General features: G+C 33.1%; 1 protein-coding gene across 1 annotated transcript; it reads right to left on the bottom strand.

Moving 5' to 3' along the window:
- Window positions 1-5,919: 5,919 nt before the first annotated feature.
- On the bottom strand, window positions 5,920-8,415 carry LOC104905012 (uncharacterized). Its single transcript, XM_010693453.1, has one exon. It carries the CDS (start codon window positions 8,413-8,415, stop codon window positions 5,920-5,922), a length of 2,496 nt encoding a protein of 831 aa, XP_010691755.1.
- Between the last annotated feature and the right edge of the window lie 2,359 nt (window positions 8,416-10,774).

Genomic DNA, 10,774 nt, shown 5'->3' with positions numbered 1-10,774 from the left:
CGGTCAGATTTGCGGGGTAGACTCCTTGGAGGAAGGGGGATGGTAAGGAAAATCTTAATTCAAAAAACCCCTAATGGGATTAGTTTTTATTAACAGTAGATGTTATTAGGGCTTATTTTCTTTGTAAGGGATGAAAATAAGTTCAACAAATAGCGCCTTAGGGTGCGTTCTATTCAACTTATTGGACCTGAACTTATTGGAACTTATCTGAACTGAACTTATTGAACCTGAACTGAACTTATTGGAACTTATTAAACCTGATTGGACCCGATTCAACTTATTGGACCTGATTGGAACTTATTGGACCTGATTGAACCTGATTGATCTTATTGGACCTTATTGGAACTTATTGACCCTGATTGAAACTTATTAGACCTTATTGGACCTGATTGAAACTTATTAGACCTTATTGAACCTGATTGAAATTTATTTGACCTTATTAGACAAAAACATTGACCATGAATAACATAAATATTACCACTAACGTAAATACTACCCCTCAAAATTTTTTATGGAATAATTATTATTATAATTCGTCCTTTAAAAAATAATGATTATTAATTATCTCTTATGATAATTAATTTAACAAAAAAATTACTATTTATATATTTGCCTATACATAACTTTCATCACTAATATATCTAATAGTGTTGTTTTAATTTTATAAACCACTAGTAGAAAATCAAAAAATTAATAATCATTATTATTATTGTTAACCTTAATTATTATTATGTAATTATTATTATTATTATTGTTAACCTTAATTATTTGACCATGATTATAATTATTGTTAACCTTAATTATTATTATGTAATTATTATTATTATTATATGTAATTATTATGTTTATTGTTAACCTTAATTATTTGACCATGATTATAATATTATTCAATAGCAATATGAATAATCAAATAATAGACAATAATATAAGTATAATACTATATATTGTGGTACTTTAATAAAAAATTCTAATAATAACATAATCAGCTAATAGTAATATGAGTAATAAAATAATAGACATAATACAAATAAATAATAAAATAATAGACATAATACAAATAAATAATAAAATAATAGACACTAATACAAGTATAATACTATATAATCATTGTGGTACTTTAATTAAAATTCTAATAATAACATAATCCGCTAATAGTGATATGAAATTATGAATAACAAAATAGTGGACAATAATACAATTGTTTATTAAACATTGACTATTTGGACCTTATTGGACCTTATTAGACCTGATTGGAACTTATTGGACCTTATTAGACCTGATTGGAACTTATTGCACCTGATTGGAACTTATTGCACCTGATAGGAACTTATTGGACCTTATTAGACCTTATTGGAACTTATTGCACTTATTAGACCTTATTGCAACTTATCTGAACTTATCTAAACTTATCTGAACTTATTGGACCTGAAACTTAATTTTTTAAGTTGAACAGAACGCACCCTTAGTTGAATAGTCACACTTGAGACTTGACAAACAAGTGAGCAACTATTTGCAGAGCTTAGTTTGGCTTAGATTGAGATCTAAAAATGTTAGTAGCTGAATATAAGTCGACCAAATAATTTCTCAAATTTTCCTTCAAAAAAAATATATTCACAATTGTCAACACAAATATACACGTATTATCTCTGTATCTCAGGACTCAGGACTCAGGAGTGTATGTCTTGCCATAATGCCATCTTCCTTCTCTACATAAATTTGTGAAAATAAAATAATATATTTCTTTTACGTGAGTTTTTTTTTTAAAAAAGAAAATATTTCATTTTATTTCAGAACGGATAAAGTATTTAGTTTTGTAGGGGCTGATACTCCTCTTTCCACTTCTTACAAAAAATATATATCGTTATCAAGCCTCACGTGAGTAGCTACGTCAGGTTGACATGTGAGAGATTCTAGTTCAGTATGACACTTCGACTTTGGTTTTCTGGATTGGACTGAGCTGAACTAAATTGAATTGGACTGAATTTTTATTATTTTTGTCCAAAATAATGGAGCCGCAATGTCATATTGAACCATAATCTCTCACATGTCTAGCGTAGCTACTCATGTACGTAAGGCTTGATATATATATATATATATATAAATATATATATATATATTATAGGGGAAGATCACATGAGAATGCTCCTTACATGAGAAATGAGAATGAATCTCAACCACACGATTGGTATAGAGTTACAACACTTATTCATTAGAGTTATATCTCTCTAAAAAAATTTGAATTCAAAAAAAAATTATTTTTTTTGAATTTTTTTTTTCAAATATTTTGTTTTTGGAGTTACATCATTTTTTCATTAGAGTAACATCACTTATTTATATGAGTTATAGGGTGTAAAATTCATTCTCATTTCTCATATAAGTATGCATTCTCATATGAACTCACTTCTATATATATATATATATATATATATATATATATATATATATATATATATATATTATATATATATATATATATATATATATATATAAGGCTTGATAATTTTTTGTGAAAACATACTCGTAAGATAAGTTTATAACTATATCTCTGTAGATAATGAATAACGATTAAGTAGAAAATTTCAATTATTACTTTAAGATTCATTGATGGTATTGTACATGTTTATTTGTTTTTTAAAATCTGGAAGTTACTTTTGAGACCTGGCAGTTACATTAGATTTTTTTTTTTCATGATTTTTTGCCTTCATTAATTATCTTAGAATGAAAAATATATATACGATATTTAAGGGAATTTAAGTGGACACCAAAGTTCTCAATAGTTTTCATATATAATAGAGATAGGGAAGGCCTAAACTTATTTTCTACCTCATTTGAAAGTGTTATTACCAAACTATTCAAAAATATTGTTGAATACTCTTTCTGTATTTTTTTTATATTTCTCACTTGTAATTTTGACAATATTCACAACTTGATAGAATGTTCTAAAAAAATTCTCAATATATAAGGAAAAATATAGTTATGTGGGGTCTCGTTTAATTCGTTGCTGTTATTTCCCTAGGAACACTACAAGAGGGGGGGTGAATTGTAGGTGTAGAAATAAACGTAACTTTTTGCGGAAATTAAAACTTAAACGAATAAACAAGCTAAAGGAACACAAGGGATTTTTACGAGGAAAAACTTCTTGGGCCCAACAAGAAGAAACAACCTCGACCACTAGGGATTTTAAACTCAACACTTTCACTAATTAGGCCAAACAACTCTGTTACAACCTAATTCTAACTCGAGCCCTACCTTGAGTTCCTAAACTCAAGTTCCTGAACCACTGTTCCCTTAACAGCAGTTCCTCTCAACTTCACTCGAAGTTTTCTCACACATACAAGCTTCACTCAAAGCCTTTCTCTTACAGAACTTCACTCAAAGTTCCCTTACCCCAAAAACCAAAATACAATTGATCGAAATAAGCTTAGTGGAATTAGAGTAAGAAGGCAAAGAACAAATGGCTATTATGAGAGAATGAAGGCACTGACACTTAATAAGTTAAACTCACTTAATTACTTAGTCAGACACATTTGGAACTTATCTAGACTTCTATATTTATAGTGTAATCATGAAGAACGTGGGATTAATGTTAGAGTACACGTTTTAATCCATTTACCCATGATGTTCCTTCCCCTAAGGAACACGTTTTACATCATGTCCCATGATCCCATGAACTATAAATGAACGTGGATAAAATGCAGCCATTACTCCTAAATAATAGGAGTTCCTTCAACATTATCCGAAAATCAGTTTTTATAAACTCTTTTTATCTTTAAATCTGAATTTCTAATCTTTAAGAAAATAATATCTTTGAAATAAAATCTTTCTAACAACCGGATATTTATTTTCTTATTTTCCGAAAAATAAAATCTTTTCCAAAACAGATTTTCTTTTTAAAACTGATTTTATCATTTGAAATTAGAAATAACTAATTTCCTATAATCTAGGCATGACTTACTCCATTATCTTTTAATCGTTAACTAAGTACACGCCTAAGTCTAGTTCCTTATATTAGTTCAGTTCCTTTAACATATTTACTAAGTGCCACTGAGTTTGTTCCTTACAGAGGAACAAACGCTTCATTCTCAAATATTCTGCCACAGTTCCTTACCATTCTTTCTTTGTTCCTTTACATTGGAACTAGAAAATAAAACGCCTAGCTTCTATTATTCTTGATCCAATGCTTGCTCCAGTATCAACATAGAAACTTCTTTACTTAGCCTTTGAAATCCTCTCTTGACTTCTTCATTGACTTTGTATTCTCCCAGTTCCTTGCATTGATACCTTAGACACCATACACTTAAATAATTCATTAGTTCACTACTTAGTTTGTTCCTTTGTTTCTTTGTCATTATCAAAACTAGGGTTCAACAGTTGCACTAAGTACTTTATTGATATTTAATCATTATAATTTTTATTAATATGAAATGAAATATATTTGAGGTCCAAAGTAGAAAAAATAAAAAGTACAAAGAGAGTACTTTTTTTTACGGAAAATACAAATTTAACTTTTTTTTAAAATTAATATACAGATATAATTTTTTTTATTATAGAATGTTCGCTAAATTAATGATATCGGCAAGTATTAGATGGGTTCACAATAAAAACTGATTATAATAAAGAAAACTGACTAAGTCATAGAAATTGACTATATATCATGTAAAAATCGACATTATCAAGTAAAAGCTAAAAGTTATCCATAAGTCTCATATAAGACATTCTTAGCATGATTTATGATAAGACTTGATAACTTGTTGTCCATATGTCTTTATTGGTCATTTTACACAATTAATCAATCAACTATCAGTTATTTACCAAAAACTTTATACAAACACCAAATATAGTTGCTCAGTCATATCAGCTAATACAATCAACTAGTCGAACTAGTTAATAATACAATTAACTATCACCTAATACAATCAACTAACAACTAGTTATCCGCTCATTTTTAAATATGGCCTATGTGTTTCTCAAAATATATATCATCAAAGATAATCATAATGTAAGAAGCAGATAGTAAATACTCTGTCTTTTTTTTATCGTTCTTACTCAGAATCTTGACACTATTCATATTTAGAGATAATCTTCTCAATTTTTTTCAATTTATAAAAAAAATATAGTTATGTGGGTTCTTGTTTGATTGGTCTCACTAATTGAACTTAGAATAATATTCAATCGTTATGATTTTTACTTATATATTTAATCGTTATGATTTTTACTAATATATGATGAAAGATATTTAAGTTCAAAGATGTGCATTGGGAGATGTGTACAAGAAAGTGAGAAAGATAAAAAAAAACAAAAGGAACACTATGCAATAATAATACTCTCTTTCGCTTTCTTTTGTTAAGCATGTATCCTCCATTGAGAAATTTCAATATGTTGTTCCTATTTTGAACCTTTCCATAAATAATACTATCTCCTTCCCATATTAGATTGCTTGTTCCCTTTTTACACGATTTTCAAGACGGATCTTTGACATTCGATATCTTTAATTCCCTATTAATAAAAAAATAAAAAAATCGATATTATGAAACTACATATTGGGGCATATCTAACAAGATCCCACATGAGTATATTTTCTTGTATATATTAATGAAAATATTTGGTCAATTTTTTAAAAGTTTGACCTACCTAAAATGAAACAAGTACTATATTATATGACGGAGGAAGTATAATTTACAGATTAATTTCCCATTAGTTTTATGTTGCAATAAACGTGTTTACACTAAATCAAGTTTCCCTCAAAAAAAAAAATTAATAGTCAAGTTTTTACCTTTTCTCAAACTTTTGCCTAATTGGTTCTCTAACATTCCCCCTCTCAGCTTAAATGTATTCACACTAGTTTGTAATTAATGTTCTCTTTTACTCCACTCAAACTCTTTGTATCATTTTTTTTGACAATGGGTGAAACAAATATATTCAAAAAGGTGAGCAGTGAACTAATCCTTTCCTCACCTTTGCGGCTAGGTCATGGGCTAGTTTAACTGCTTCACGCCTAACCTTGATACAGGAAACAAAATTATAAGTACTAGCTTCTCTCCTAATCGCTACTATTATTTGGGCTATATTCTTGTTTGTTTTTTCTTGACTGTTCAGCGCTTGGACCACTTCGATGTTGTCTGTGTGTATTGTTATGTCTGAGCACTTCCATTTCATGTCTTGTAAAGCCTTGAGAATGGCATAAGCCTCGGTTTGTACTGGTGAGTTCGAAAAAATTCTGGAGGCAGACTCTTCTCCTAATAATCCATTTTTGTTTTTCCAAGCTATAGCAGCTTGCCACTGATTCCCCTTCTTATCTGCCCATGCACCATCTACTACTAGCGTTTGCATGACATTTCTTGTTTTCTTCCCCACTGTCCAAACTATAGCCTTCTTTTCATCAGTACTCGGACCATTGTTACTATCTTTATCCTGCTCAGTGTTCTCTTTATTGCTTTCCAGAAGCCTTCTGTTGTGATCCTTGATTATCTCTAGTACTCTTGATGGATTCATTTTGGCTTCTTGAAAAATTATTTCATTTCTATGCACCCATATTCCCCAAATCGTTGAGATGAACTGAGCTGCTTCATTTTGATCAGTGCCTGCAGCCTTTTTCTTTTTTTTTAGAAGGTTGAGAAAGTTTCTGATCCAATCTTGTATAGAGATATGTGCACTGTGGTCTGTCACTATTCCCATTGAGGCTCTCCAAATCCTCTTTGATATGTCGCAATCTCTAAAAAGATGTTGAGTGGTTTCTCTCTCCGTTTTGCAGAGTTTGCAGCTTGTATCAATTTGCAAAATTGATCTCTTGCACAGGTTCTCAGCTGTTGGAACCGCATTGTGCATGATTTTCCATATAAAGTGTTTCCACTTTGGGAAAATGTTTGACTTCCAGAGATCTTTCCAGAAGTGTTCTTTTTTGTCCTGGTTATTGATGTTGTGTTGTAGAAACCAATACCCTGACTTAACTGTGAATTTTCCTGACTTTGTGTGTGACCATTCAATCTCGTCCTCTTCTTCTCCTTGAGGTATGAAAGTAGCTAGAATTTCTCTTGCTTCCTCCTTTGGAAAGATGTTCCATATCACTGACTGCTTCCATTTCTTATCTTGATCAATAATATCCGACACCATTTGGTAGTTCTCTCTGGTTGGATGGTCCTCAGTCCTTTTTGGTTTAAGGCTTTTCCCTTGATGATGCCAAGTATCTTTGTCGATTCTTATTGTTTTTCCATTTCCTAATCTCTTGTGAAGACCCTCTTTAAAGCTTTGACAAGCTCTAAAAAGACTTTTGTATGCGTATGAGCAGGTTGAGGGAGCTTCATCATCAATAGCCATTTGAAGTGGGTCTTTCCTATACTTTGCTGTGAAGACCTGGTTAACGAGAGAACCCTTGTTTTGGTGGATCCGCCATGCTTGATTAAAGAGAAGGGCTTTATTTACATTCTCAATATTCCTGAACCCTAATCCTCCCTGCAGCTTGTGATTTTCTAGTATTTCTCTCTTTCTCCAATATATTGGTTTCTTCTCCATGGAGGAAGACCACCAAAACTTCAGAAGTGTTGAAGAGATTTTCTTAGTGATTTTCTTCGGTAGAAGATATATGGAGACTATATGAGATGCTAGGGAGATCAGAATCGTATTGATGAGGATAAGTTTAGCTGCTGGAGATAGTTTGCTGAATTTCCATGAGAGAATCTTATTGACGGTTTTCGTTATAATTTCATTAAAACTAGCAGAAGATCTTCCATCAATCTCCATAGGGCATCCCAGATAGCTGCCAATCTTTTTCTTAACTTGCACACCAAGAGGCTTCCTCATGATTTTTGTAAACTTCGTAGGAGTGTTAGGACTGAAAATTACATGAGATTTCTCGAAGTTTATCATCTCTCCTGACTTTTCACAAAATGTTGAGAGAACTTTCTTTATCGTCCAACAGTTCTTTGGTTGTGCCTTGAAGAAGAAAAGCGCATCATCTGCGAAGAAGAGATGAGAGATTTTTGGAGCTGTGCGAGCAATTTTGAGACCTTCCAGCTCCTTCATATTCTGTAGGTGAGTTAGGTTCCTAGATAGCACTTCCATGCATAGAATGAAGATGTAGGAAGAAAGAGGATCTCCTTGCCTTAGACCAGCAGAAGGGAAAATCGTTTGGGAGGGCTCGCCATTAACTAGAACAGCATATGAAACTGTTGTTATGCATTGCATTATCCATTGTACCCAGATTTCCGGGAAATTCATCCTTCTCAGCATGGCTTCAACGAAATCCCACCTAATTCGATCGTAAGCCTTACTAAGATCCACCTTCAAAATGCCTGCAAAACTGTTCCCCTTCTTTCTTTTTTTTACCCAGTTAATTATTTCATGTGAAATGAAACAATTATCCGACATTTGCCTCCCTGGCACAAAAGCATTTTGATATTTATCGACCAAATCCCCCATAACTCCTTTAAGTCTGTTAACTAACGTCTTTGAAATGATTTTGTATGAAGAGTTGCAGAGGCTTATGGGTCTAAAATCTTTTGTTTCCTGCGGTCTTTCAATTTTTGGAATGAGTGTAATAAAAGTTTTGTTTTGTTCCCTAAGTAGATATCCAGAAGAAAGGAAAGATTCAACCGATTTTATAACATCATCACCCACGACCTGCCAGTTTTTTTTGGTAGAAGAGTGGAGGAGCCCCATCAGGCCCTGGGGACTTTAGAGGATTCGAACTGAAGCAAGCTTTCTTTATTTCCTCTCTTGTAAAAGGAAGATTGAGAATATCGACATGATTTTGTGAGAGAGTAGCAATTGGATCAAGGAAGGGGTCAAGTGAAGTGATTTTCTCTTCCATCCTATTATTTCTCTTATATAGCTCTTGAAAGTTTTCAAAGAAGAGATTTTGAATAACAGATTGATCTGTAGTCCAGCCTCCGTTGGAGTCCTTGATTGCTTTAATACCATTTCTAGCTGACCTTCCTTTGACACTCTTATAAAAGAATGCCGATGTCTTATCCCCAGCTTTATCCCATTTTGATTTTGCTCTTTGTTTCCAATAAGCAGTTTTCACCTCAATCTGTTCGATTATTTCATCTCTTATTTTTCTCTCTTCATCCACCTGGGAAGTACTAGAGATATTCTTCTGAATATTGGTGAGGTTCTCATGAATGTCTTTCCAGTCTATGTTGTTCTTCTTTTTGAAGTCCAAGCACCAACTTCTTATTTTTCTCAGGCTATTCTGAAGCTTTCTTTGTAGAGAAAAAGGCGAGGATCCCCCCTTAGCTTCTGCCCACTCCTTCTTTATAATTATCCTAACTTCCTCAAAGTTCAAGCACCAAGCTTCTAATCTATAAGGCCTCTTTTTTCCTTTTATTTGCTTGCCATGAAGGTTCAAGATTATTGGGCTGTGATCAGAAAGAAGAATAGGGAGGTTCCAGATTTCTGCATCATTGAAGCAATCTTGCCAGTTGCTATTACAGAAAGCTTTATCAATCCTTTCTAGAATAGCCTCTGTTCCTGATCTGTTGTTTGACCATGTAAAACTAACTCCTTGGTATGGGATGTCCATGAGCTTATTATGGAGTTTCCAATCAATGAAATTTTTTGCACCTTGGAGTGCTTGGGTTCCCCCTAGTTTTTGGTCTTTGCTTTCAACCTGGTTAAAGTCTCCTATTAACAACCATTTCCCTTCATTAGTGTCCATAATTTGTGATAGGTTTGTCCAGATTTCATTGCGATTAGCGAGGTAAGGCGATCCGTAAACAAAAGCAATATAGTACTCATTAGCAGCTTCATCAGCTGTCTTACAACATATATAATTAGCAGAGGTTTCTACAATCTTAACAACTACTCTTCTAGACCAACATAAGAAGAGACCTCCCTTACTACCATCCGAATTAAAGCCAGAACACTCTTGAAACCCTAGTCTAGAAAAACTTGACTCTAAAAGAGAGACATGACTTTTGGTTTCAGAGAGAAAGATAAAATCTAAGTTGTTAGAACTAGCAATATTCATAATAAACCCTAGATTTTGAGGACTAAGGTTTTTAAGTCCTCTACAATTCCAACTAAGAATACTCATTCTTTAACTAGAGGCTGTTGGTCAGCCGCACCTTCAGTTTTCATCTTCCTCTGACTTGCTCCTGGACTTTTCCCTGCCAAAGCACCTCGCCTAGTGTTTCCTTCTAGAGACTGTTCAGGCCCTGACATATCACCATCACTTAATCCAAACTTCAGAATTTTCTTCCCCTTTGTATTCTTCTGATACTTGATGCGTTTTGTTTTGCTGGTTGAGCCTCTAGTGTTGCTTTCTTTGGGTGGGAAATTGAGATCAAACAGCCTCTTATTAGTTGTTATTTTTGCTTCTTTCTCATAGGCTCTAAGATGCTGTGCCAGTAACCCTGCTGGTTTCCAAGCTCTTTTCCTCCTCCTCTTTATGATCCTAAGAGGAGAGGGAGATTTTTGCTCGCTATCAGCTGACGACAGTGCATTTTCAGGAGAGATGTTAAGATCCATCGGCTCAATTTCAAAATCCCAGTCTTCAAGAGGGAAATCAGACTGAGCAGAGGTAAAAGAGCCGTGAGAGTTTGGTGTATTTGGGGGAGTTTGAGTAAGTGAGTGAGAGTCTGTGGAGGAGTTGGTTGAGATTGAGCTTGTTTCAATTGTTTTATAGTTGCTTGTGATGGCTTTGTTTGACTGGTCTTTTTGGGATTTGAAGTTTTGGTCAGAGTGGTTTTTTGCATCTTGTTTGACCTCTTCTCCTAACTCCTCCCAGCCTGAGAAAGAGAGGCTACTGGACCTCGCTTTTCTTTTTTGGGCTAGA

Source organism: Beta vulgaris, chromosome 9, assembly GCF_026745355.1.
Source record: "Beta vulgaris subsp. vulgaris cultivar EL10 chromosome 9, EL10.2, whole genome shotgun sequence".
Classification (NCBI taxonomy): Eukaryota; Viridiplantae; Streptophyta; class Magnoliopsida; order Caryophyllales; family Amaranthaceae; genus Beta; species Beta vulgaris.
This window is presented reverse-complemented; position numbering and strand designations above follow the sequence as displayed.